The 27,679-nt window shown below is 37.9% G+C and overlaps 4 protein-coding genes across 4 annotated transcripts; all 4 read right to left on the reverse strand.

Annotated features, from left to right (window-relative positions):
• Positions 1-4,628: 4,628 nt before the first annotated feature.
• Positions 4,629-5,890, reverse strand: LOC121895081 (P2Y purinoceptor 1-like). The gene has a single exon (XM_042407911.1). It carries the CDS (start codon positions 5,865-5,867, stop codon positions 4,902-4,904), a length of 966 nt encoding a protein of 321 aa, XP_042263845.1. The 5' UTR covers positions 5,868-5,890; the 3' UTR covers positions 4,629-4,901.
• A 2,883-nt stretch (positions 5,891-8,773) lies between these two features.
• LOC121895083 (P2Y purinoceptor 1-like) lies at positions 8,774-9,988 on the reverse strand. The gene has a single exon (XM_042407913.1). It carries the CDS (start codon positions 9,986-9,988, stop codon positions 9,029-9,031), a length of 960 nt encoding a protein of 319 aa, XP_042263847.1. The 3' UTR covers positions 8,774-9,028.
• Positions 9,989-12,699: 2,711 nt separating this feature from the next.
• Positions 12,700-13,988, reverse strand: LOC121895080 (P2Y purinoceptor 1-like). Its single transcript, XM_042407910.1, has one exon. It carries the CDS (start codon positions 13,919-13,921, stop codon positions 12,956-12,958), a length of 966 nt encoding a protein of 321 aa, XP_042263844.1. The 5' UTR covers positions 13,922-13,988; the 3' UTR covers positions 12,700-12,955.
• A 2,819-nt stretch (positions 13,989-16,807) lies between these two features.
• LOC121895730 (P2Y purinoceptor 1-like) lies at positions 16,808-17,794 on the reverse strand. Its single transcript, XM_042409152.1, has one exon. It carries the CDS (start codon positions 17,792-17,794, stop codon positions 16,808-16,810), a length of 987 nt encoding a protein of 328 aa, XP_042265086.1.
• Positions 17,795-27,679: the final 9,885 nt, after the last annotated feature.

Here is a 27,679-nt window from a genome sequence, read left to right on the forward strand (position 1 = left end):
TTGGAATGCTACTATACAAGTAATCCTGCTGAGAGGGGCTACATGCAGAGGTTGTGGGAAACCCAACATCTAAGCTTACAAAGAAACAACTACTAGCTTGAGATTGATGAGGTACAACGAACATGCTACAGCAAAGGGGAGCCAGGACAACAGGTCAGAGGGGAGATATCATCATCCTCCCCACACCCTAAGATTGGGTCCTTTACGACCTTAACACAAGGGCAACTGACCTAAGACTGACTATCATGACCCCCGTGCCAAGTACCCAAAGTACCCTCTGAAAGTCAGAAGTGAATGCAGCGCTACATACTATCCCTACTAGACCGTAACTGAGACCAATCAGCTACAGCACCACATGAAAGGGATACCTAGGAAGTACAAGTACAACAGCGACTCCCGGTACAACAAGCTGTCTATACCTGAGGCACTGGAGACTGCCAAGCAAAGACTCACAGCTCTGGCTACCCGCCTGAAGAGATACACAGGAGTGCCAGGAGAATAAATAGGATGTTCTCCACCGAACCATCCAAAGTGTACTCAGTGGCAAGGTAATAACACAAGAACAGATCCTCTCAGGGCTGAGACTGAACAATACTGGAAGAGCATACGGGAGAAGGAGGCATCACATAACACCAATGCTCAGTGGCTAGTGGATCTAAGAGCAGACTACAGCAATCTCCCAGAACAAGATCCAGTAACTATTACAATGGTAGACATCCAAGAACGAGTGTCAGGTATGAGGAGCTGGACAGCACCGGGCCCGGACATGATCTAAAGACTCCATGAACTATGAACCATGAACCATGAACACAGCACAAATGAACGCACCCAGAGTGGTTAACCCAAGGGCGGACAGTCCTGATCATGAAGGACCCCCAGAAGGGCACAATCCCATTCAACTACCAGCCAATAACCTGCCTCTGTACAACATGGAAGTGGCTAAGATGAATAGGCACATGGCCCAATACATGAGCAGGGCCCTGAAAGGTAGTAATACCAGGGCCATAGAGCAGTCACCCAAGACCAGGCAGACCAACCTGTGCACCACCTGGATTGACTACAAGAAGGCCTATGACTGCTATGATACTGGAATGCTTGGAAATGCTTGGAATGCCTGTACATCAAGAACTCAATGGGGCTGTGGAAAACAACTCTGGAGGCCAACTCAAAGCCAATTGTACAAGTTACCATCAAGATGCACTATCCCCGCTGCTGTTCTGCATAGGCCAGATCATCTCAAAGAGTGGCTATGGGTACCGGTTCGGAAGTGGAATAACCATCAGTCACCTCCTCTACATGGATGACATCAAGCTGTATGCCAGGAATGAGCAAGACATCGACTCACTGATCCACCTCACCAGGATCTACAGCAGCAACGACATCGGAATGTCATTCGGACTGGATAAGTGTGGTTGGATGGTATTGAAGAGAGGGAAGATGATCAGAACTACCAGAAGGCAGCATTGCAGATGTTCAGGACAGCTGCAAATACCTTGGGATCCCGCAGGCAAATGGGAACCTTGAGGAGGCCACAAGCCAAATACCAACACAGAGTACGGCAGGTCCTGAAAAGTCAGCTGAATGGGAAGAACAAGATATGGGCCATCAACACGTGCGCCCTGCCAGTCATCAGATACCCCGCTGGTATAATGAGCTGGCCAAAGGAGGAGATAGAGGCCACTGATATCAAGACAAGAAAGCTCCTCACAATGCATGGAGGGTTTCACTCTAAGTCCAGCACCCTGAGACTGTACACTAAGTGGAACGAGGGAGGCCGAGAACTGATGAGCGTCAGAGCCACTGTCCAGGACAAAACAACCAACATCCAGGAATACATCAGGAAGATGGCCCCCAAAGATGAACTGCTAAGTGAATACCTCAGGCAGCAGAAACCCGATGATGCAGAGGTGGAGGAGGAACCATCATGGAGGGACAAGCCCCTACACGGCATGTACCACAGACAGATAGAAGAAGTTGCTGATATCAAGAAATCCTACCAGTGGTTGGAAAAGGCTGGACTGAAGGACAGCACAGAAGCACTAATGGACGTGGCACCTAGTGTGGACTGCAACATGCAACAGCTTTCCTGTTTTACATTGCTGGGAGCACAACCCTTTAGTGCTTTCTAATGTACCTTTCTAATGTAATGTTATGAGATAACGATTCAGCTGCACTAGCAGCAACTCAACTAGTCCAGCCTGGTCAATGATTTGCAGTTTGGAGCATAATTTTCCAGAAATCCTAAATAAAACACTGTTTACAGGGTTATAATGGCGGTGCACTATACAAACTAAAGGACATAACAAATAATTCTTGACGCAGGTAAAATCTGAAATCCTCATTTTTTATGACTTAAACATGTTATAATAAGTATTTATGCCATAATATAGATAAAATGACCAGTGTTATGTAAAAGGGTCACTCGTAGCAGTGGCATAGCACAAAGAGCTCCCCTTCCCCTTTTAATAATTCTACTGTCACGCCTGTACAAAAAACTGAATCACTCAACAAAACACTTGCAAATGCAGTGTTGATTAGGGAAATCAGTAATGAAGTGTTTATACCGCATTTAAGAAACTTTGCACAATGTAAAATCTCCAAACATGTCAGCACTCTTCTCTCCACATACTGTTATTACTGTGTGAAGTGAGGGGGGGTCTTCACTAGCATAACCAAACCCTTAACACGACACATGAAAACATTTCACAAAACAGACATCGTTCTATTCTATTCTATTCTATTCTATTCTATTCTATTCTATTATATTCTATTATATTATATTATATTATATTATATTATATTATATTATATTATGGACTCAGACCTGAATTTCAACTGTCACATTAAGACTATTACAAAGTCAGCCTGCTACCACCTGAAGAATATATCAAGAATTAAAGGACTTATGTCTCAGCAGGATTTGGAAAAACCTGTTCATGCATTTCTCTTCAATAGACTCGACTAATGTAATGTTGTCTTTACACGTCTCCCTAAACTAATCGATCAGACAGCTGCATTTGATTCAGAACGCTGCTGCTCGAGTCCTCACTAAGACTAAGAAAGTGGATCATATCAGTCCAGTTCTCAGATCTTTACACTGGCTTCCTGTCTGTCAAAGAATTGATTTTAAAATACTGCTGTTGGTTTATGAAGCACTGAATGGTTTATGGCCAAAATACATTTCTCATCTGCTGCTACATTATGAACCATCCAGACCTCTCAGGTCGTCTGGAACAGGTCTGCTTTCTGTTTTCAGAGTCAAAACTAAACATGGAGAAGCAGCATTCAGGTTTTATGCTCCACATATCTGGAACAAACTCCCAGAAATCTGCAGGTCTGCTGCAACTCTGAATTCTTTTAAATCACAGCTAAAGGCCTTTCTGTTTGCCGCTGCCTTTAAATAAACCAAATTTGAAGGTTAATATCTTATACTGCACTGTAAGTTTTATTCTCCTGTTTTATCTGTCTTATTCTTCTTTAGTCAATTTAATGCTTTTAATTGTATTTAAATGTATTTTGTATTATCTTGTGTTGCTTTTATATTCTGTCTTGATGCCTTTTTTGTTTTATATAAAGCACTTTGAATTGTCTTGTTGTTGAAATGTACTATACAAATAAACTTGCCTGACTAATAACCTACAAAGTGATAATGTGATAATTATTATTTTCACAGCTAGGTTATTTGTAGTCATATTTTATTTTTCTAAATAGTTCACGTCCATGAAGCACCAAAGAACAAAGTTTATGACTTTAACAGCCTTCAACATGGTCAGAGCCTGTTTTATATTCTTTATCCAAAAACATCCAGGCTAATTATCTTATTATATAAGTATATGCTATAATGTAACGTATATTATATAAGTCAAATTAGTCATTTTGAGTTAATTTAGAGGAAGACAGAACCCAGGGTTTGCATAATGCATTTTTGTTAAGTGGTTTGCTGAGAGCATTTGATTGAGAGTCTTAACTTTCGTAAATGAGCTCAGAAAAAGGTCCTATTTATTTATCATTATTAATGTTAGCCTACTTGACTATAAAGGTTCTGCAAAATAGGAGACTGACCAGTTATGTGTATGCATGTAGCCTATTAATTTATGTTTTAGCCTATTATTAGCAGAATATTAATGCATATAAAAAAAAAATCTGCATGCTGTGTGTGAACATTAGCAACACATAGTGGCCACCTCTAGACATCCCTTTGCCACCCCAGTTAAAAATTCCTGCAGACATAGCTGGTCAGCAGCGGGTCAAATAGATTAAGTATTTTCTAAGTAGTTTTATTTACTATCAGTGTCCACAGTTAAGCTATTCGTAGTCATATTTTATCTTAAACAGAATTAATAACATTGATATCTGTCACTAGTCTGTGTATTGTCATGACCCGTCTCTGTGGTCATGACAGAGAAAAGGAAATGCATTGGAAATACCCTAACTCCCTGTATAAAATAGTCACACAGTAGATCAGTGATATTGGTTAGTTTGAAAACACTGTGTGACCTTTGCTTGTACCGCTAGCTTCCTCTTGCTATGTACGCCTGTGATGTGCAGCTGATGCATGGCTTCATGGGTGAGTGTTGGAAACAGTGAAACTAATACAATTTGCATGGGGTTTATTTACACACATTCAAGCAAACACCAACTTCCTGTTTTTATACTTAAACATCACGCTGATCACTGAGCCTCGGCCCACAACCACAATAAGTCGTCCTATTTTCTCTGCAAACCTTTCTGAGAGAGAACATTGAAGCTCTCAGAATTGTTTAAGTACATTTTCTAATCTTAGTTTTTTTAGCATGTTTACAGCAAAATATAAATTCACATAAGACAAAACATTGACCCAGTACAATAAATGTTTTATAGTTGCAGATGATGCAATGTGATTCATTCACAGAGCCGACAATTTATACCTGGGAGAACTGAGTAGGGGTGATGGACAGCCGCGAGACAGCTTGACGAGCTCGCTGGAGCAGCTGTCTGAGCTGAGCAGGAATATCTTCATTTCCATGAAGATAAATCAGAGGGTTTAGAGCACTGTTCAGACACACAAGTCCACGACTTATCTGATGAGCAATGTAGACTCCATTTGACCATTCACGGCACATATGCTGTTTTAATAAAACTCTTGACCAGAGGTTGAGGTTCTTGAATACATGATAGGGGATGTAACAAACAGAGAAGAGAACAATCAAGATGATTAATAATCTCAAGCACCTCTTTTTCAGTACCTCGTCAGTGGTATTTTTGCGGCAGAGAATGACAATCACATGTCCATAGCAGCCCAGTGTGATGAGGAATGGCAGACAAAACCCAGTGAGTGTCCATCCGAGGCTGTATTTCAGGTAATCCTCAACATATCTCTTATGGGTGGTATCGTAGCATTTCCCAGTGGTGTTTCCAGATGTCTTGGTGTAGAAAATGTCCGGAAGACTTTGAACACTCACCAACAGCCAAACCATGATTGAGATAGCCACAGAATGGGTAACAGTTAATCTTCCCATCATTCTCACCGGATGGACAATGGCCAGGTACCTGTACACACTTATACAAGTAAGGAATCCAATGCTGCCATATAAATTCAGGTTGAAGCAGAATCTTGTTATCTTGCAGAATGTATCTCCAAAGATCCATTTACGCCTCATAAAATAGTACACCATCAGAAACGGGAGTGTGAGCAGATACAAAATATCTGCAAGACCAAGGTTCAGAACAAAAACATTGATGATCTCAAGTTTCCTCCATTTCTGCAGCAAAGACTTCAGTCCCCATCCATTAGCTACCAGACCAATGGTGAATACCAAGAAGTAAACAGTTGGCAGGAATCTGCCTGTAAATTCAAAGCTGACACGAGGACAGGAGGTGTTCATCATACTGTCTCCTGAAAAGCAAATAATGTAAAGCAAGTATGCTATGGTACGTGGAAATAATTGAGGAAATGTGTCATTAAAAATACTTCCTGTGATCGTTCATTGTTATCGCTGTTTGACTGAACAAAAAATGTTCATGTGATTTCCTGAAGCAGCTAGATACAATGTTAAAATGTTAACCTGACCATGCAAAGTTTTAATACATGATATGACAGAATGCATGTAATCATGTTTTTCTCTTTTTTCTTGCACTGTGATAAGAGATGAAAAGAATGTGGGTGAAAACCAGTGGTTACATGTCAGTATCAGTGTTTCAGTGTGAATTTCCCACAGTATCGTACAGAGCTGTTTTTATGTTCTTTTTAAGAAAAATGTTTTTTAAAAGTACAAATCTAAATGTCAGCCTATCAAGTCTTGTCTGATCATGCCAGTAACAGTGACGTGGCAGCTAGTGTGGATTGCAGCATGCAGCACCTGTCAAAGCTTTCCTGTTTTTACATTGCTGGTACCACAACCCTTTAGTGCTTTCTAATATACCTTTCTAGTGTAATGTTATGAGATAACGGTTCAGCTGCACTAGCAGCAGCTCAACTAGTCCAGCTTGGTCAATGATTTGCACTTTTGAGCATAATTTTCCAGAAATCCTGAATAAAACACTGTTTACAGGGTTATAATGGTGGTGCAATATACAAACTAAAGGACACAAATAATTCTTGACGCAGGTAAAATCTGAAATCCTCATTTTTTATGACTTGAACATGTTATAATAAGTATTTATACCATACTACAGATCAAATGACCAGTGTTATGTAAAAGGGTCACTTGTAGCAGTGGCATTGCACAAAGAGCTCCCCTTCCCCTTTTAATATTTCCACTGATACGCTGTACAAAAAACTGAATCACTCAACAAAAATCAGTAATATAGTGTTTATACCGCATTTAAGAAAGTTTGCTCAATATAAAATCTCCAAACATGTCAGCACTCTTCTCTCCACATACTGTTATTACTGTTTGAAGTGAGGGGGTTGTCTTTACTAGCACAACCAAACCCTTGACACGACACATGAAAACTTTTCACAAAACAGACATCGTTCTATTATATGAATTTCAACTGCCACATTAAGACTATTACAAAGTCAGCCTGCTACCACCTGAAGAATATATCAAAAATTAAAGCACTTATGTCTCAGCAGGATTTGGAAAAACCTGTTCACGCATTTCTCTTCAATAGACTCGACTAATGTAATGGTGTCTTTACAGGTCTCCCTAAAATAATCGATCAGACAGCTGCATCTGATTCAGAACGCTGCTGCTCGAGTCCTCACTAAGACTAAGAAAGTGGATCATATCAGTCCAGTTCTCAGATCTTTACACTGGCTTCCTGTCTGTCAAAGAATTGATTTTAAAATACTGCTGTTGGTTTATAAAGCACTGAATGGTTTATGGCCAAAATACATTTTCTCATCTGCTGCTACTTTATGAACCACCCAGACTTCTCAGATCAGGTCGTCTGGAACAGGTCTGCTTTCTGTTCCCAGAGTCAAAACTAAACATGGAGAAGCAGCGTTCAGGTTTTATGCTCCACATATCTGGAACAAACTCCCAGAAAAATGCAGGTCTGCTGCAACTCTCAGTTCTTTTAAATCACAGTTGAAGACCTTTCTGCCGCTGCCTTTTAATAAACCAAATATGAAGGTTAATATCTTATACTGCACTGTGAGTTTTATTCTCCTGTTTTATCTGTCTTATTCTACTTTAGCCAATTTAATGCTTTTAATTGTATTTAAATGTATTTTGTATTATCTTGTGTTGCTTTTATATTCTGTCTTGATGCCTTTTTTGTTTTATATAAAGCACTTTGAATTGCCTTGTTGTTGAAATGTACTATACAAATAAACTTGCCTCACTAATAACCTACAAAGTGATAATGTTATAATTATTATTTTCACAGCTAGGCTATTCATAGTCATATTTTATTTATCTAAAAAGTTCACTTCCATGAAGCAAAAAAGAACAAAGTCTATGACTTTAACAGCCTTAAACATAGTCAGAGCCTGTTTTATATTTTTCATCCAAAAACATCCAGGCTAATTATCTTATTATATAAGTATATGCTATAATGTAACATATATTAAATAAGTCAAATTAGTCATTTTGAGTTAATTTAGAGGAAGACAGAACCCAGGGTTTGCATAATGCATTTTTGTTAAGTGGTTTGCTGAGAGCATTTGATTGAGAGTCTTAACTTTTGTAAATGAGCTCAGAAAAAAGGTCCTATTTATTTATCATTATTAATGTTAGTCTACTTGACTATAAAGGTTCTGCAAAATAGGAGACTGACCAGTTAGGTGTATGCATGTAGCCTATTAATTTATGTTTTAGCCTATTATTAGTAGAATATTAATGCATATAAAAAAAATTCTTCATGCTGTGTGTGAACATTAGCAACACATTGTGGCCACCTCTAGACATCCCTTTGCCACCCCAGTTAAAAATTCCTGCAGACACAGCTGGTCAGCAGCAGATCAAACAGATTAAGCATTTTCTAAGTAGTTTTATTTACTGTCAGTGTCCACAGTTAAGCTATTCGTAGTCATATTTTATTTTATTTTAAACACAGTAATAACACTGACATCTGTCACTAGTCTGTGTGTTGTCATGACTCAGCTCTGTGGCCATGACAAAGAAAGGGAAATGCAGTGGAAATATCCTAACTCCCTGTATAAAATAGTATATCAGTAATGTTGGTGAGTTTGAAAACTCTGTGTGACCTTTGCTTGTACCGCTAGCTTCCTGTGCTATTTACACCTGTGATGTGCAGTTCATGCAGAGGTGTTGAAAACAGTGATGCTCATACAATTTGCATCCTTTTTATTTTTTCACATTCAAGCAAACATCAACTTCCTGTTTTAATACATACACGTCATGCTGATCACTGAGCCCTGCCCCACAACCATCATAAGTCGTCCTATTCTCTCTGCAAACCTTTCTGAGAGAGAACATTGAAGTTCTCAGAATTGTTTAAGTATATTTTCTAATCTTAGCTTTTTTTTAGCATGTTTACAGCAAAATATAAAACCACATAAGACAAAACATTGACCCAGTAAAATAAATGTTTTATAGTTGCAGATGATGCAATATGATTCATTCACATATCAGACAACTTACTGGGAAAACTGAGTAGGGGTGATGGACAGCCGCGAGACAGCTTGACAAGCTCGCTGGAGCAGCTGTCTGAGCTGAGCAGGAATATCTTCATTTCCATGAAGATAAACCAGAGGGTTTAGAGCACTGTTCAGACACACAAGTCCACGACTTATCTGATGAGCAATGTAGACTCCATTAGACCATTCACAGCACATATGCTGTTTGGACAGAACTCTTGACCAGAGGATGAGGTTCTTAAATACATGATAGGGGATGTAACAAACAGAGAAGAGAACAATCAGGATGATTAATAATCTCAAGCATCTCTTTTTCAGTACCTTGTCAGTGGTATTTTTGCGGCAGAGAATGACAATCACATGTCCATAGCAGCCCAGTGTGATGAGGAATGGGAGACAAAACCCAGTGAGTGTCCATCCAAGGCTGTATTTCAGGTAATCCTCAACATATATCTTGGTGGTGGTATCATAGCATTTCCCAGGTTTGTTTCCAAATGTCTTGATGTAGAACATGTCCGGAAGACTTTGAACACTCACCAACAGCCAAACCATCACTGAAATAGCCACAGAATGGGTAACAGTTAATCTTCCCTTCACTCTCATTGGGTGGACAATGGCCAGGTACCTGAACACACTTATACAAGTAAGGAACCCAATGCTGCCATATAAATTCAGGTTGAAGCAGAATCTTGTTATCTTGCAGAATGTGTCTCCAAAGATCCAAGTACTCTTCATAAAATAGTACACCATCAGAAACGGGAGTGTGAGCAGATACAAAATATCTGCAAGACCAAGGTTCAGAATAAAAACATTGATGATCTGAAGTTTCCTCCATTTCTGCAGCAAAGACTTCAATCCCCATCCATTAGCTACCAGACCAATGGTGAATACCAAGAAGTAAACAGGCGGTAGGAATCTGCCTTTAAATTCAAAGCTGACACGAGGACAGGAGATGTTCATCATTCTGTCTCCTGAAAAGCAACAAATAATGTAAAGCAAGTATGCTATGGTACCTGGAAATAACTGAGGAAATGTGTCACTAAAAATGCTTCCTGTGATCGTTCATTAGAATTTCATCACTGTGGGAGTGAACAGAAAATGTTCATGTGATTTCCTGAAGCAGCTAGATACAATGTTAAAATGTTAACCTGACCATGCAAAGTATTAATACATGATATGACAGAATGCATGTAATCATGTTTTTCTCTTTTTTCTTGCACTGTGATAAGAGATGAAAAGAATGTGGGTGAACACCATTGGTTACATGTCAGTATCAGTGTTTCAGTGTGAATTTTCCACAGTATCGTACAGAGCTATTTTTATGTTCTTTTTAAGAAACATGTTTTCTAAAAGTGCAAATCTAAAAGTCAGCCTATCAGGTCTCGACTAATCATGCCAGTTACATTGATGTGGCACCTAGTGTGGATTGCAACATACAGCACCTGTCAAAGCTTTCCTGTTTTTACATTGCTGGGACCACAACCCTTTAGTGCTTTCTAATGTACCTTTCTAATGTAATGTTATGAGATAACGATTCTGATGCACTAGCAGCAGCTCAACTAGTCCAGCCTGGTTAATGATTTGCAGTTTGGAGCATAACTTTCCAGAAATCTTGAATAAAACACTGTTTACAGGGTTATAATGGTGGTGCAATATACAAACTAAAGGACATAACAAATAATTCTTGACGCAGGTAAAATCTGAAATCCTCATTTAAGAAAGTTTGCTCAATATAAAATCTCCAAACATGTCAGCACTCTTCTCTCCACATACTGTTATTACTGTGTGAAGTGAGGGGGGGTCTTTACTAGCACAACCAAACCCTTAACACGACACACGAAAACTTTTCACAAAACAGACATCGTTCTATTATATGAATTTCAACTGCCACATTAAGACTATTACAAAGTCAGCCTACTATCACCTGAAGAATATATCAAGCATTAAAGGATTTATGTCTCAGCAGGATTTGGAAAAACCTGTCCATGCATTTCTCTTCAATAGACTCCGCTACTGTAATGGTGTCTTTACAGGTCTCCCTAAAATAATCGATCAGACAGCTGCATCTGATTCAGAACGCTTCTGCTCGAGTCCTCACTAAGACTAAGAAAGTGGATCATATCAGTCCAGTTCTCAGATCTTTACACTGGCTTCCTGTCTGTCAAAGAATTGATTTTAAAATACTGCTGTTGGTTTATAAAGCACTGAATGGTTTATGGCCTAAATACATTTTCTCATCTGCTGTTACATTATGAACCATCCAGACCTCTCAGGTCGTCTGGAACAGGTCTGCTTTCTGTTCCCAGAGTCAAAACTAAACATGGAGAAGCAGCGTTCAGGTTTTATGCTCCACATATCTGGAACAAACTCCCAGAAATCTGCAGGTCTGCTGCAACTCTCAGTTCTTTTAAATCACAGTTGAAGACCTTTCTGCCGCTGCCTTTTAATAAACCAAATATGAAGGTTAATATCTTATACTGCACTGTGAGTTTTATTCTCCTGTTTTATCTGTCTTATTCTACTTTAGCCAAATTAATACTTTTAATTGTATTTAAATGTATTTTGTATTATCTTGTGTTGCTTTTATATTCTGTCTTGCTGCCTTTTTTGTTCTATATAAAGCACTTTGAATTGCCTTGTTGTTGAAATGTACTATACAAATAAACTTGCCTCACTAATAACCTACAAAGTGATAATGTGATAATTATTATTTTCACAGCTAGGCTATTCATAGTCATATTTTATTTGTCTAAAAAGTTCACCTCCATGAAGCAAAAAAGAACAAAGTTTATGACTTTAACAGCCTTAAACATGGTCAGAGCCTGTTTTATATTTTTCATCCAAAAACATCCAGGCTAATTATTATATAAGTATATGCTATAATGTAACGTATATTATATAAGTCAAATTAGTCATTTTGAGTTAATTTAGAGGAAGACAGAACCCAAGGTTTGCATAATGCATTTTTGTTAAGTGGTTTGCTGAGAGCATTTGATTAAGAGTCTTAACTTTTGTAAATGAGCTCAGAAAAAAGGTCCTATTTATTTATCATTATTAATGTTAGTCTACTTGACTATAAAGGTTCTGCAAAATAGGAGACTGACCAGTTAGGTGTATGCATGTAGCCTATTAATTTATGTTTTAGCCTATTATTAGTAGAATATTAATGCATATAAAAAAAATTCTTCATGCTGTGTGTGAACATTAGCAACACATTTTGGCTACCTCTAGACATCCCTTTGCCACCTCAGTCAAAAATTCCTGCAGACACAGCTGGTCAGCAGCGGATCAAACAGATTAAGCATTTTCTAAGTAGTTTTATTTACTGTCAGTGTCCACAGTTAAGCTATTCGTAGTCATATTTTATTTTATTTTAAACCCAGTAATAACACTGACATCTGTCACCAGTCTGTGTGTTGTTATGACCCAGTTCTGCAGCCATGACAAAGAAAGGGAAATGCAGTGGAAATATCCTAACTCCCTGTATAAAATAGTATATCAGTAATGTTGGTGAGTTTGAAAACTCTGTGTGACCTTTGCTTGTACCGCTAGCTTCCTGTGCTATGTACGCCTTTGATGTGCAGTTGATGCAGAGGTGTTGAAAACAGTGACGCTCATACAATTTGCATCGGGTTTATTTGTACACATTCAAGCAAACATCAACTCCCTGTTTTAATACATACACGTCATGCTGATCACTGAGCCCTGCCCCACAACCATCAAAAGTCGTCCTATTCTCTCTGCAAACCTTTCTGAGAGAGAACATTGAAGCTCTCAGAATTGTTTAAGTACATTTTCTAATCTTAGCTTTTTTTTAGCATGTTTACAGCAAAATATAAAACCATATAAGACAAAACATTGACCCAGTAAAATAAATGTTTTATAGTAGCAGATGATGCAATACAATTCATTCACATATCAGACAATTTATACCTGGGAGAACTGACTAGAGGTGATGAACAGCCACGAGACAGCTTGACGAGCTCGCTGGAGTAGCTGTCTGAGCTGAGCAGGAATATCTTCATTTCCATGAAGATAAACCAGAGGGTTGAGAGCACTGTTCAGACACACAAGTCCACAACTTATCTGATGAGCAATGTAGACTCTATTAGACCATTCACGGCACATATGCTGTTTTAATAAAACTCTTGACCAGAGGATGAGGTTCTTAAATACATGATAGGGGATGTAACAAACAGAGAAGAGAACAATCAAGATGATTAATAATCTCAAGCACCTCTTTTTCAGTACCTTGTCAGTGGTATTTTTGCAGCAGAGAATGACAATCACATGTCCATAGCAGCCCAGTGTGATGAGGAATGGGATACAAAACCCAGTGAGTGTCCTTCCGAGACTGTATTTCAGGTAATCCTCAACATATATCACGTTCGTGGTATCGTAGCATTTCCCAGGTTTGTTTCCAGATGTTTTGGTGTAGAACATGTCTGGAAGACTTTGAACACTCACCAACAGCCAAACCATCACTGAAATAGCCACAGAGTGGGTGACAGTTAATCTTCCCTTCACTCTCATTGGATGGACAATGGCCAGGTACCTGTACACACTTATACAAGTAAGGAATCCAATGCTGCCATACAAATTCAGGTTGAAGCAGAATCTTGTTATCTTGCAGAATGCATCTCCAAAGATCCAAGTACTCTTCATAAAATAGTACACCATCAGAAATGGGAGTGTGAGCAGATACAAAATATCTGCAAGACCAAGGTTCAGAACAAAAACGTTGATGTCCCCCAGTTTCTTCCAGTTGTGCAGCAAAGACTTCAGTCCCCATCCATTAGCCACCAGACCAACGATGAACACTAAGATGAAAACAGGAGGCAGGAATCTGTGTGTAAAGTCAAAGTTGACACGTTGACAAGTTGTGTTATTCATTGTTGGTGTAATTCCTTCCCTCGGTGAGTGTGTGAAACAGAATAACAGCTCAGCAGTTCAAAAAAGACTTCCTGTTTTAAGCCTTGGCCTCTGAATACTAGATATGTGTCTCTGCACTTGCAAGTTTACAGGAAATGGACACTTATAATTTCATTGGTTGACTCGTTGGTTATTTTTATTAAAACTGAAAATAGAAAGTGAGTCCATGCTCAAACCAAGTCACAGCTTAGACTGCAATGACAGGCTAATATGTACTTGTCTGTCTTTATTTTTGTGACTCCTCTGACAATACCTTTTGATAAATGAAAACTGAAGTTTAACTCTAGTTTAGTAGCCTATGTGTGTGGCACCATTTCTAACATGAGGGCATTAAATATTTAAAGTCATTAATTGGAACATAGCTATAATTTCATTTCATTTCATTTATATTCAAACTTGATCAATGATTATTTGCAAATATCAATTTATCCTCCTCTATCTTTACTTAAACCTGAGAAAGTTAGTTGGAAATGTTTAGCACATTACATTTAACCACTTTATATCAGAAAGGCTGCAGTTTTTACTAGTGACCACACAAAGTTTCACACTACATATTGGAAGTTATTTCTGTATCATGTAGTAAGCAGAAGTTCTATAGTGCAGGACTACATGATAATTTTACTCACTTTCAGTTAAGTAATTATTTAACATAACTAAGACAGGTACTGTGTTAGTCGATAAACTATTAGAGTAACACAAGGCATCAGGTTTCCACTGTCTTCTTGGGTTTTGTATGGTTTACCGCTTCCTGCAGTAAAGAATTTTTCCATTTTAGCTGGGAGTTGATTGTATTGTTCTGATATGTTATCAGTATACAGTAATATAACAAGAAATGTGATTATCTCAATGTTGTCATTAATAGCTTTATTTTCTGGTGATCAAATCATTTAGCTTTGTAAATCAGTAATAAGCCTTTTAATAATAACAGTGTTTGGTTTGGATACACTCCAACCAAAAACGTTGTTCAAAAACTGACAACCCAAATATTGTACTAATTGGTAATGGCCTATCTCAGATCTATAGCAATTATAAATTATGTCTTTAGCATGAATAAAGAGAGTTTCAGAATACATCTTTTAAAAATAATGGTCTAATATCTTGAGACTTGAGACTGTTTCTCTGTAGATTTCTAGCCACACTAGCAGCATAGCTCTCACTGGCCAGCAGCCACAATGCAGCAGGAACCTCTGTGTGTGTTTGTATGTGAGCAAGTGCACGTACATACAGCAGGGGATGGCGGTGGGGTTGACTGACCGGGAGTGAGATGTTTTGCTGAAACACGGTACAAAACACAACGTTAGAGTTCTTTTATGTAATTATAAGAAGTGTCAGTGAGGAAAAACACATCACCTGTAGCAGTCTTGTTCTGCGAGCACCAGTGTGTTGACTGCAGCTCATTTAATGGCCACAGATGTCACTAATAAGAAGGAATTTCTGATTCCTACATACAGAACCTTTAATTCTTATCACAACGTGGCATAATGTGACAAGAATGTATGGATGTCAAACATTGTTATTTTTTATTTAACATGCCCACACTTGATCCATACCTGCTTTGCATGGGATGTATTGTTGTGTCACACTGGATGTAGCAGGATTAACAGGAATATATTTATTTATTTTAAAAAAAACTCCCCAGTAAAGGGACACTTTCTCTCTAAGAGGCCAAACAGGCAGGTGCTCAAGCCCCCTTTGAGGTCTATCTGTGCACGTGCCTGACCTTGTCAGTGGTATTTTTGCGGCAGAGAATGACAATGGGAATGGGATATAAAACCCAGTGAGTGTCCATCCAAGGCTGTATTTCAGGTTATCCTCAACATATGTTTTATGGGTGGTATCATGGCATTTCCCAGGCTTGTTTCCAGATGTCTTGGTGTAGAACTGTGACAAAACTATGTCTGTTAGTGTTTGGTCCAGCAGGGGGTACCGGTTGTCTGTCAAGCAGAAACCATTACACCCCAAATAAGATAAAAATGGCAAATTAAGACAAGGCAAGTGATATTTAGTTGAATTAGGTCAAACTATAAAAATGGCAAATTAACACCCCTGCATAGTCAGCATAATCTAATTTGTACTCAAAACAAGACAGACAAGTTTTTAAATCAAAATATAAGATTATCTCACTCACTTGGAGTTTTTGCAGTTTTTAGCACTTAAAGTACAGTTGTATGATGTTATGCATATCATGTAAGATGTTATTCATAAGTGTGCAAACAGTTTGGGTTATTCAAGGGCAGTTTTTCACCCACACAAATGAGAAGGTAAGAGTCTCCCTCTGGTGGTTCCTACTTCAGAGAAAACACTGCAAGCCTTTCTGAACAATCATAATAACACAGACTTGAACATTTAAAGAATTTATTATTTACATGATTTTAAAAGTTTTTCTCTGCATATATAAACAAAATTTTCTACATATACAAGTCTGAATTATACTCAAATGACAACAACAGCATGGTCATATATAAACTTAAACAATATTCTAAGTTCATTTACCTTTTGTTATTTTTATTCTCTTTTTTATTTCTCTTTTTATGCTAAACATTGTGTCAGTATAATCACACAAATTTAAATATTAGCATGAATGAAATCTTACTTGCAATCTGTTGCAAAGTCAAAGGTTTGGTGGTTACAGAAGCTGAATATTGCAAACACAGAACTAATAGGCAAGGCAAGTTTATTTATGTAACATTTCAACAACAAATCAATTCAAAGTACAACATACTGCTGACACAATGAAAATTAAAGGGAGAAATATGAAATGAAAAGCATAATTATTATTTTTGAGAAACATTTACAAATAACATTGTAACATTGAACACGTTACTGGAAAAACACATTTTTCATGTATTAAACTTCATCTGTAATTTGATTCATGGGCACACTAACAGAGTCTGTTGGAGGTGGACGTCTGAACATCTGACGAGCTCGCTGGAGCAGCTGTCTGAGCTGAGAACGAATATCTTCATTTCCATGAAGATAAACCAGAGGGTTTAGAGCACTGTTCAGACACACAAGTCCACGACTTATCTGATGAGCAATGTAGACTCCATTAGACCATTCACGGCATTTATGCTGTTTTGATAAAACTCTTGACCAGAGGATGAGGTTCTTCAATACATGATAGGGGATGTAACAAACAGAGAAGAGAACAATCAAGATGAACAACAACTTCAAACTTCTCTGTTTCTGTACCTTGTCAGTGGTATTTTTGCGGCAGAGAATGACAATCACATGTCCATAGCAGCCCAGTGTGATGAGGAATGGGATGCAAAACCCAGTGAGTGTCCTTCCGAGGCTGTATTTCAGGTACTCCTCAACGTATGTATCATGGGTGGTACCGTAGCATTTCCCAGTGGTGTTTCCAAATGTCTTGGTGTAGAAAATGTCCGGAAGACTTTGAATGCTCACCAATAGCCAAACCATGATTGAGATAGCCACAGAATGGGTAACAGTTAATCTTCCCATCATTCTCACTGGGTGGACAATGGCCAGGTACCTGTACACACTTATACAAGTAAGGAATCCAATGCTGCCATATAAATTCAGGTTGAAGCAGAATCTTGTTATCTTGCAGAATGCATCTCCGAAGATCCATTTACTCTTCATAAAATAGTAAAACATCAGAAATGGGAGTGTGAGCAGATACAAAATATCTGCAAGACCAAGGTTCAGAACAAAAACATTGATGATCTTAAGTTCCCTCCACTTCTGCAGCAAAGACTTCAATCCCCATCCATTAGCTACCAGACCAATGGTGAATACCAAGAAGTAAACAGGCGGCAGGAATCTGCCTTTAAATTCAGAGCTGACACGAGGACAGGAGGTGTTCATCATGCTGTCTCCTGAAAAGCAGCAAATAATGTAAAGCAAGTATGCTATGGTACCTGGAAATAACCGAGGAAATGTGTCATTAAAAATACTTCCTGTGATCGTTCATTGGACTGTTATCACTGTGGGAGTGAACAGAAAATGTTCAATTGATTTCCTGAAGCAGCTAGATACAATGTTAAAATATTAACCTGACCATGCAAACTATTAATACATGATATCACAGAATGCATGTAATCATGTTTTTCTCTTTTTTCTTGCACTGTGATAAGAGATGAAAAGAATGTGGAAACGAGTGGCTACATGTCAGTATCAGTGTTTCAGTGTGAATTTTCCACAGTATCGTACAGAGCTATTTTTATGTTCTTTTTAAGAAACATGTTTTCTAAAAGTGCAAATCTAAAAGTCAGCCTATCAGGTCTCGACTAATCATGCCAGTTACATTGATGTGGCACCTAGTGTGGATTGCAACATACAGCACCTGTCAAAGTTTTCCTGTTTTTACATTGCTGGTACGACAACCCTTTAGTGCTTTCTAATGTACCTTTCTAATGTAATGTTATGAGATAACGGTTCAGCTGCACTAGCAGCAACTAAACTAGTCCAGTCTGGTCAATGATTTGCAGTTTGGAGCATAATTTTCCAGAAATCTTGAATAAAACACTGTTTACAGGGTTATAATGGTGGTGCAATATACAAACTAAAGAACATAACAAATAATCCTTGATGCAGGTAAAATCTGAAATCCTAATTTTTTATGACTTAAACATGCTATAATAAGTATTTATACCATAATATAGATCAAATGACCAGTGTTATGTAAAAGGGTCACTTGTAGCAGTGGCATAGCACAAAGAGCTCCCCTTCCCCTTTTAATAATTCCACTGTCACGCCTGTACAAAAAACTGAATCACTCAACAAAAATCAGTAATATAGTGTTTATACCGCATTTAAGAAAGTTTGCTCAATATAAAATCTCCAAACATGTTAGCACTCTTCTCTCCACATACTGTTATTACTGTGTGAAGTGAGGGGGTTGTCTTTACTAGCATAACCAAACCCTTAACACGACACAAGAAAACTTTTCACAAAACAGACATCGTTCTATTATATGAATTTCAACAGCCACATTAAGACTATTACAAAGTCAGCCTGCTACCACCTGAAGAATATATCAAGAATTAAAGGACTTATGTCTCAGCAGGATTTAGAAAAACCTGTCCATGCATTTCTCTTCAATAGACTCCACTACTGTAATGGTGTCTTTACAGGTCTCCCTAAAATAATCGATCAGACAGCTGCATCTGATTCAGAACGCTGCTGATCGAGTCCTCACTAAGACTAAGACAGTGGATCATATCAGTCCAGTTCTCAGATCTTTACACTGGCTTCCTGTCTGTCAAAGAATTGATTTTAAAATACTGCTGTTGGTTTATAAAGCACTGAATGGTTTAGGGCCAAAATACATTTTCTCATCTGCTGTTACATTATGAACCATCCAGACCTCTCAGGTCGTCTGGAACAGGTCTGCTTTCTGTTCCCAGACTCAAAACTAAACATGGAGAAGCAGCATTCAGGTTTTATGCTCCACATATCTGGAACAAACTCCCAGAAAAATGCAGGTCTGCTGCAACTCTCAGTTCTTTTAAATCACAGTTGAAGACCTTTCTGCCGCTGCCTTTTAATAAACCAAATATGAAGGTTAATATCTTATACTGCACTGTGAGTTTTATTCTCCTGTTTTATCTGTCTTATTCTACTTTAGCCAAATTAATGCTTTTAATTGTATTTAAATGTATTTTGTATTATCTTGTGTTGCTTTTATATTCTGTCTTGATGCCTTTTTTGTTCTATGTAAAGCACTTTGAATTGCCTTGTTGTTGAAATGTACTATACAAATAAACTTGCCTCACTAATAACCTACGAAGTGATAATGTGATAATTATTATTTTCACAGCTAGGCTATTCATAGTCATATTTTATTTGTCTAAAAAGTTCACTTCCATGAAGCACAAAAGAACAAAGTTTATGACTTTAACAGCCTTAAATATGGTCAGAGCCTGTTTTTTATTCTTTATCCAAAAACGTCCAGGCCAATTATCTTATTATATAAGTATATGCTATAATGTAAGGTATATTATATAAATCAATTTAGAGGAAGACAGAACCCAGGGTTTGCATAATGCATTTTTGTTAAGTGGTTTGCTGAGAGCATTTGATTAAGAGTCCTAAAGGTCCTATTTATTTGTCATTGTTAATGTTAGCCTACTCGACTATAAAGGTTCTGCAAAATAGGAGACTGACCATCAAGAGTTATGTGTATGCATGTAGCCTATTAATTTATGTTTTAGCCTATTATTAGTAGAATATTAATGCATATAAAAAAAAAATTCTTCGTGCTGTGTGTGAACATTAGCAACACATTGTGGCGACCTCTAGACATCCCTTTGCCACCCCAGTTAAAAATTCTTGCAGACACAGCTGGTCAGCAGCAGATCAAACAGATTAAGCATTTTCTAAGTAGTTTTATTTACTGTCAGTGTCCACAGTTAAGCTATTCGTAGTCATATTTTATTTTATTTTAAACACAGTAATAACACTGACATCTGTCACCAGTCTGTGTGTTGTTATGACACAGTTCTGCAGCCATGACAAAGAAAGGGAAATGCAGTGGAAATATCCTAACTCCCTGTATAAAATAGTATATCAGTAATGTTGGTGAGTTTGAAAACTCTGTGTGACCTTTGCTTGTACCGCTAGCTTCCTGTGCTATGTACGCCTTTGATGTGCAGTTGATGCAGAGGTGTTGAAAACAGTGACGCTCATACAATTTGCATCGGGTTTATTTGTACACATTCAAGCAAACATCAACTTCCTGTTTTAATACATACACGTCATGCTGATCACTGAGCCCTGCCCCAGAACCATCAAAAGTCGTCCTATTCTCTCTGCAAACCTTTCTGAGAGAGAACATTGAAGCTCTCAGAATTGTTTAAGTCCATTTTCTAATATTAGCTTTTTTTGTTAGCATGTTTACAGCAAAATATAAAACCATATAAGACAAAACATTGACCCAGTACAATAAATGTTTTATAGTAGCAGATGATGCAATATGATTCATTCACATAGCAGACAATTTATACCAGTGCCCACCAACAACCAAACCATGATTGAGATAGCCACAGAGTGGGTAACAGTTAATCTTCCCATCATTCTCACTGGGTGGACAATGGCCAGGTACCTGTACACACTTATACAAGTAAGGAACCCAATGCTGCCATGTAAATTCAGTTTGAAGCAGAATCTTGTTATCTTGCAGAATGCACCTCCAAAGATCCATTTACTCTTCATAAAATTGCACACAATCAGAAACAGCAAAAGGCGTGCATGCATGCTTTGTCCATTTGCTTCCTTGCTCACAACCACTGCTCATTATCATATCAATTGAAAAGCACAAAAGAAAAATATTTATGACGTACCACAGAAGATGTGGTCTCTTGGTTCTTGGAAACTGTGGTCATTTCTTAAAGTAGACATATATTTTTTAAAAGTCTTCATAGAGGAGTGAACAGTCAGTAGACGTCAGTAAAGACAAGAGAGCCAAAAGGCCTTTTTTGGGAGCTCTTTTTGGGGTCGTGACGTAAAGTCTTTTTGCCAGTTTGCTTATTTTGCATTTTTATAACTTCTATAACTTCTTTAAGTCCTGGAGAGGGTCTTCTCTTGTTTACATTTTTATACTCAAGTTTTTGTATTCTCCTTTTTATATTTTGTATTACTCACTTTTGTAAAGGTTTGTATTGTTATACACTCCAACCAAAGTTCCTGACTTGTGCACATCTCTAAGGTCCTCTCATAGTCCCCAAGATAATCAAAATACACACCTCCCCTGGGGTAGATTAAAAATTAAAAAATTTTAATACATTTCAACAAAATGCATTAAAAATTAATAATGATGTTTTGCTAAGGATAAACATGCAATGTTTATTAATTATCAGATTTTGGAAGGTTTAGAGTTGTTGATTGTAATCAATCTGATGCATCTGTGATAGGAGTATTATTTCAATAAAGTATCAGTTTGAAGGGTTTATTATATTTGTTTAATTAAACTGTTAGGGCCAGGGCATTGAAGCCGCCCTGTAAAACCGGGTGAGTGCCCTCAGACCGTCAGAGTGGGCCTCCTCCAGTGATGACCTGTTAGAAAGCCATCTTGGAGTGCTTTCAAACCTCCAACACCTATTTGCACCCACACACCTTCATTGTGACCCGGCTGTCAGGACATACTTGACTAAATAGGCCCATTAGTGTGGTTCAGCAACAGCTGGTGATTATAGAAACCAGGCTGAACTCTCGTTCCCAAGCAGTCTAAGATGGTCTTGCATGTAGATTTTGGGAACCCATTCGATATCTAGGTCAGAGGTAGAGGACAGGCGTCTGTTAGTGTTTTGTCCAGCATTAGCAGGGGGCATCGCTTGTCTGTCAGGCAGAAACCATTACATGGTGCCTGACCACGGACATCTGTAGAGTTAAAAGCAAACTCGGAGGTCTCCAGATTTTAAAAGCTCTACCATGTTAGACATGTCACTCGAACATTTACCTACGAAAGTAGCAGCATTAATATAGGGGTCGCCCTTAAACAGTTTACGGGAGTGCAGCACCCCACAGTTACTTAGAAGCTGTGGAATGACTGGGAGCTGATAGTTACCAAGCAATCTAAGCCTTTAAGGTACCTGGTGCAGAGCACCTCTCAGTTCTACTATTGATGTATCCGTTAGAGTATCCTATAGCACCCTAAAAGCTGGTCACAAGTGCACAGTGATATAGAAACGATCAAGGAAGGGGGGAACGAGAAAAGGGTCCAAGCTTAACCACAGATACCAGCTCCCAATTTAGCTGGCCACCAACACCAAATAGTCGAGCTGATAACATGTTAAACCCACAAATATTCCGTGGGACAATGAGTAGTGAAGCAGCCATCTCTCACCAAGCAGCTGCAGGATGCAAAAGGAAGTCAACACCCTTCTTTTTCTCACTAAATACCAAGACCACACAGAGCAGCGCTCTGCAGCACAAGACACTCAAAATACAGCTAAAGGAAAAAAGAAGCGAAAGCTTTATTCTAGATTCAAACTAGTAGAATTTGTCAAGCAGGACATCAGAGTATCTACTGATGTCTATCTGGTCATGAGGAGACAGGGTGGTAAAATGGTTAAAGAGCACAGGTCTGGACATACCTGGTGCTAGGGGACTTGATCAACTTAAGGAACCTAGGCCCTTTTGCTTTTCAGGTCAGTGATAGAATCTGGGTGAGCAGAGAGGAAGTGAATCCTAATAAGGAAGCTATTAAATCCAAAACTGAAGGGGAAGACACCATAGTAGAGGTAAATACATATAACACAGCAGTACTTGAAAAATTCGGTCCAGTACATTTTTCACAAATTAGGGGGAAAGACTGCACACACACATACTTTTGGAGGTTTGTTAGTTGTGGCCCTGAGGATAAGCAAGGCGTCTCATATGGTGGGGAGAGCCCTCCAAGGAGAGGCTACGGCTAAACAGGGATACCTCAGAGAGGAGCAGTTGAAACCTTTGGAGTGGTCACTATACGCACCTGGTGAATGCATGATTTGTAGAGCTGAATGTGCCATAGTGAGATGGCATGGCCCAAATCATGAAAAACCTGCAGCTCCCTGATGGAGCCTCTATGAATTTACCTCAAGACAACGTCATATGGGGCATCATATGGAAGGATGCTGTCTCGAGCAAGAAGCAGTGTTAAGTATATGTGCTGTCTTTCATATACTGTACTGTGACAAAACTATGTCTGTTAGTGTTTTGTCCAGCAGGGGGTACCAGTTGTCTGTCAAGCAGAAACCACTCCACCCCAAATAAGATAAAAATGGCAAATTAAGACAAGGCAAGTGATATTTAGTTGAATTAGGTCAAACTATAAAAATGGCAAATTAACACCCCTGCATAGTCAGCATAATCTAATTTGTACTCAAAACAAGACAGACAAGTTTTTAAATCAAAATATAAGATTATCTCACTTACATGGAGTTTTTGCTGTTTGGGTTATTCAGGGGCAGTTTTTCACCCACACAAATGAGAAGGTAAGAGTCTCCCTCTGGTGGTTCCTACTTCAGAGAAAACACTGCAAGCCTTTCTGAACAATCATAATAACATATGATTATGACTTTTCTCTTCATATATAAACACAATTTTCCACATATACAAGTCTGAATTATACTCAGATGACAACAACAACATGGTCATATATATAAACTTGAACCATATTCTAATTTGATTAACCTTTTGTTATTTTATTCATTGTTAACTGTCTTTTTATGCTAAGCATTGTGTCAGTATAATCACACAAATTTAAATATTAGCATGAATGAAATCTTACTTGCAATCTGTTGCAAACTCAAAGGTTTGGTGGTTACATAAGCTGCATATTGCAAACACAGAACTACTAGGCAAGGCAAGTTTATTTGTAGCACATTTCAGCAACAAACCAATTCAAAGTACACTACTACTGCTGAGACAATGAAAATTAAAGGGACAAATATGAAATTAAAAATATTATTATTTTTGAGAGAAAATTACAAATATATACTAATGTCTAATATGTTACTGGAAAAACACATTTGTCATGTATTAAACTTCATCTGTGATTTGATTCATGGGCACACTACCAGAGTCTGTTGGGGGTGGACATCTGAACATCTGACGAGCTCGCTGGAGCAGCTGTCTGAGCTGAGAACGAATATCTTCATTTCCATGAAGATAAACCAGAGGGTTGAGAGCACTGTTCAGACACACAAGCACACAACTTATCTGATAAGCAATGTAGACTCCATTAAACCAATCATAGCATACCTGCTGTTTTGATAAAACTCTTGAGAAGAGGTTGAGGTTCTTCAATACATGATAGGGGATGTAACAAACACAGAAGAGAACGATCAAGATGAGCAACAACTTCAAACTTCTCTGTTTGTTCTCTGTTTCTGTATCTTGTCAGTGCTATTTTTGTGGCAGAGAATGACAATCGCATGTCCATAGCAGCCCAGTGTGATGAGTAATGGGAGACAAAATGTAGTGAGTGTCCTTCTGAGGCTGTATTTCAGGTAACCCTCAATGTGCAAAAAACTGAATCACTCAACTAAACACTCGCAAATGTACTGTTAATTATGGTAATCAGTAATACAGTGTTTATACTGCATTTAAGAAAGTTTGCTCAATCTAAAATCTCCAAACATGTCAGCACTCTTTTCTCATTATACTGTTATTACTGTGTGAAATGGGGGAGAGGGGGGGTCAGGTGGGCTTTTCTAGCATAACCAAACCCTAAACACAACACATGAAAAAAACATTTCACAAAACAGACACTGCACACCAGAGAGAGAGAACAAGTCTGTGTACATGACAGATAGTGAGAGAGACAGTGAGAGGGAGGCATGACATGAGAGCATGATGAGGAAAATGCAGCACAGACTGTGCCATCTTTAAGGTATTTACCCCCAAATTTCCTATATAATATATAATATATTATGTTTTATTAGATTAGATTAGATTACATTAGATTAGATTAGATTAGATTAGATTAGATATAAAAACCACAAACCAAACCAGAAATCTTGGTTTACTCATGGACTCAGACCTGAATTTCAACTGCCACATTAAGACAAAGTCAGCCTACTATCACCTGAAGAATATATCAAGCATTAAAGGATTTATGTCTCAGCAGGATTTAGAAAAACCTGTCCATGCATTTCTCTTCAATAGACTCCACTACTGTAATGTAGTCTTTACAGGTCTCCCTAAAAAATTTGATCAGACAGCTGCATCTGATTCAGAACGCTGCTGCTCGAGTCCTCACTAAGACTAAGAAAGTGGATCATATCAGTCCAGTTCTCAGATCTTTACACCGGCTTCCTGTCTGTCAAAGAATTGATTTTAAAATACTGCTGTTGGTTTATAAAGCACTGAATGGTTTATGGCCAAAATACATTTCTCATCTGCTGTTACGTTATGAACCATCCAGACCTCTCAGGTCGTCTTGGACAGGTCTGCTTTCTGTTCCCAGACTCAAAACTAAACATGGAGAAGCAGCGTTCAGGTTTTATGCTCTACATATCTGGAACAAACTCCCAGAAACCTGCAGGTCTGCTGCAACTCTAAGTTCATTTAAATCACAGCTGAAGACCTTTCTGTTTGCCACTGCATTTTACGAAACAAAATTTAAAGGTTAATATCTTATACTGCACTGTAAGTTTTATTCTACTGTTTTATCTGTCTTATTCTATTTTAGCTTATTTTTTATTTCCAATTTAATACTATTCAATTGTATTTAAATGTATTTTTTATTATCTTGTGTTGCTTTTATATTCTGTCTTGATGCCTTTTTTGTTCTATGTAAAGCACTTTGAATTGCCTTGTTGTTGAAATGTACTATACAAATAAACTTGCCTGACTAATAACCTACAAAGTGATATACTTATTATTTTCATAGTTAGGCTATTTGTAGTCATATTTTATTTTTCTAAAAAGTTCGACTCATGAAGCACCAGCTGTCAAGTCTCAAAACACAGTAATAACACTGACACTCCCATATTGCTCATTTAATTAACTTGTCTTTTAAACACAGCTCCTTTCCTGATGACTGGAAATGTGCCATTGTCACGCCTATCTTTTAATCTGGAGACTGCCTTGAAGCCAGTAATTACAGACCAATAAGTATACTGCCAGTACTCTCAAATGTTGCTGAGAAAGTTGTCATTGAACAACATTTCTTAATACAAGCAGTTTTGGTCTACATTGTATGCAATTTGGCTTTAGAGCAATCATTCAACCAAAACTGCTACCTTGCACTTAATAGAGCAAATTAAATCAAAACTTGATAAAGGAGGAGTAGTTGGTTCTGTATTTTTAGATCTGCGTAAGGCATTCAACACAATCATTCATGATGTTATAATACTGAAACTCTATATATTTAACTTCTCATCTAGAGCACTGGCATGGATGTCTTCATATTTATCTAATAGGATAAAATGTGTTAAAATTTGTGATGCACTGCACAGTAAAATGAAGTGCACAATGGGTGTTCCACAAGGGTCAGTGTTAGGTCCCCTATTATTTAGCCTACATATTAATGATTTCCCTCAACAGTGTCATGATGTAGAACTGCAAAGGTATGCAGATGATACCGTTGTGTACACACATGCAAAAACAGCTGAGTTAGCTGCTGCTAAGCTAACTATTGCGTTGGAAAGGATCACACATTGGCTTGATCAATCATGTTTGAGTCTAAATGTAAACAAAGGGTATGTTTTTCTCTAAAACCATGGTACAGCCTCCTAATGCTGATATTCTCATCAAAGGTGAAAAAATTGACATAGTCACTGATTTTAAATATCTTGGTGTGACACTGTATCCAAATTTGAACTTTAAGAAACATGTTAGAAAAATTGTTAAAAACCGTAAAGTACAACTTAGCAAATTTTAGACATATTAGAAACTGTCTCTCTTTCAACACAGCCAAGATATTTATGCTATGATTCTTTCCCATATGTCTTATTTTATCACATGTTGGGGCAGGCTGAAGAAACAGCCAAAAGACCTCTTGATTCCCTATACAAACAAACTCTACAAACTCTGGAAAAAAAGCCAATGTATTTCCATCACTGTAGGGTACTGGAGAAATACAATTTACTGAGCTTTGAGAATTTTAGATTATTCTCAAATTTGTGCCTATTTATAAAATTTTAAATGGTTTGGCCCCTCCTCCACTATGTGACTTTGTGTACACTTGTTCAGTAATTTCTATTAGATCCTCCAGAATATCCTCTATACAAGATTGTAACATACCATTTTGTCACACTGCATTTGGGC

The sequence above is a fragment of the Thunnus maccoyii genome, chromosome 4 (genome assembly GCF_910596095.1).
Source record: "Thunnus maccoyii chromosome 4, fThuMac1.1, whole genome shotgun sequence".
NCBI lineage: Eukaryota > Metazoa > Chordata > Actinopteri > Scombriformes > Scombridae > Thunnus > Thunnus maccoyii.

Excerpts from the sequence above, each read along its gene's own strand:
- LOC121895081 (XM_042407911.1), bottom strand. The coding sequence starts at position 5,867 with ATGATGAACACCTCCTGTCCTCGTGTCAGCTTTGAATTTACAGGCAGA.
- LOC121895083 (XM_042407913.1), bottom strand. The coding sequence starts at position 9,988 with ATGAACATCTCCTGTCCTCGTGTCAGCTTTGAATTTAAAGGCAGATTC.
- LOC121895080 (XM_042407910.1), bottom strand. The coding sequence starts at position 13,921 with ATGAATAACACAACTTGTCAACGTGTCAACTTTGACTTTACACACAGA.
- LOC121895730 (XM_042409152.1), bottom strand. The coding sequence starts at position 17,794 with ATGATGAACACCTCCTGTCCTCGTGTCAGCTCTGAATTTAAAGGCAGA.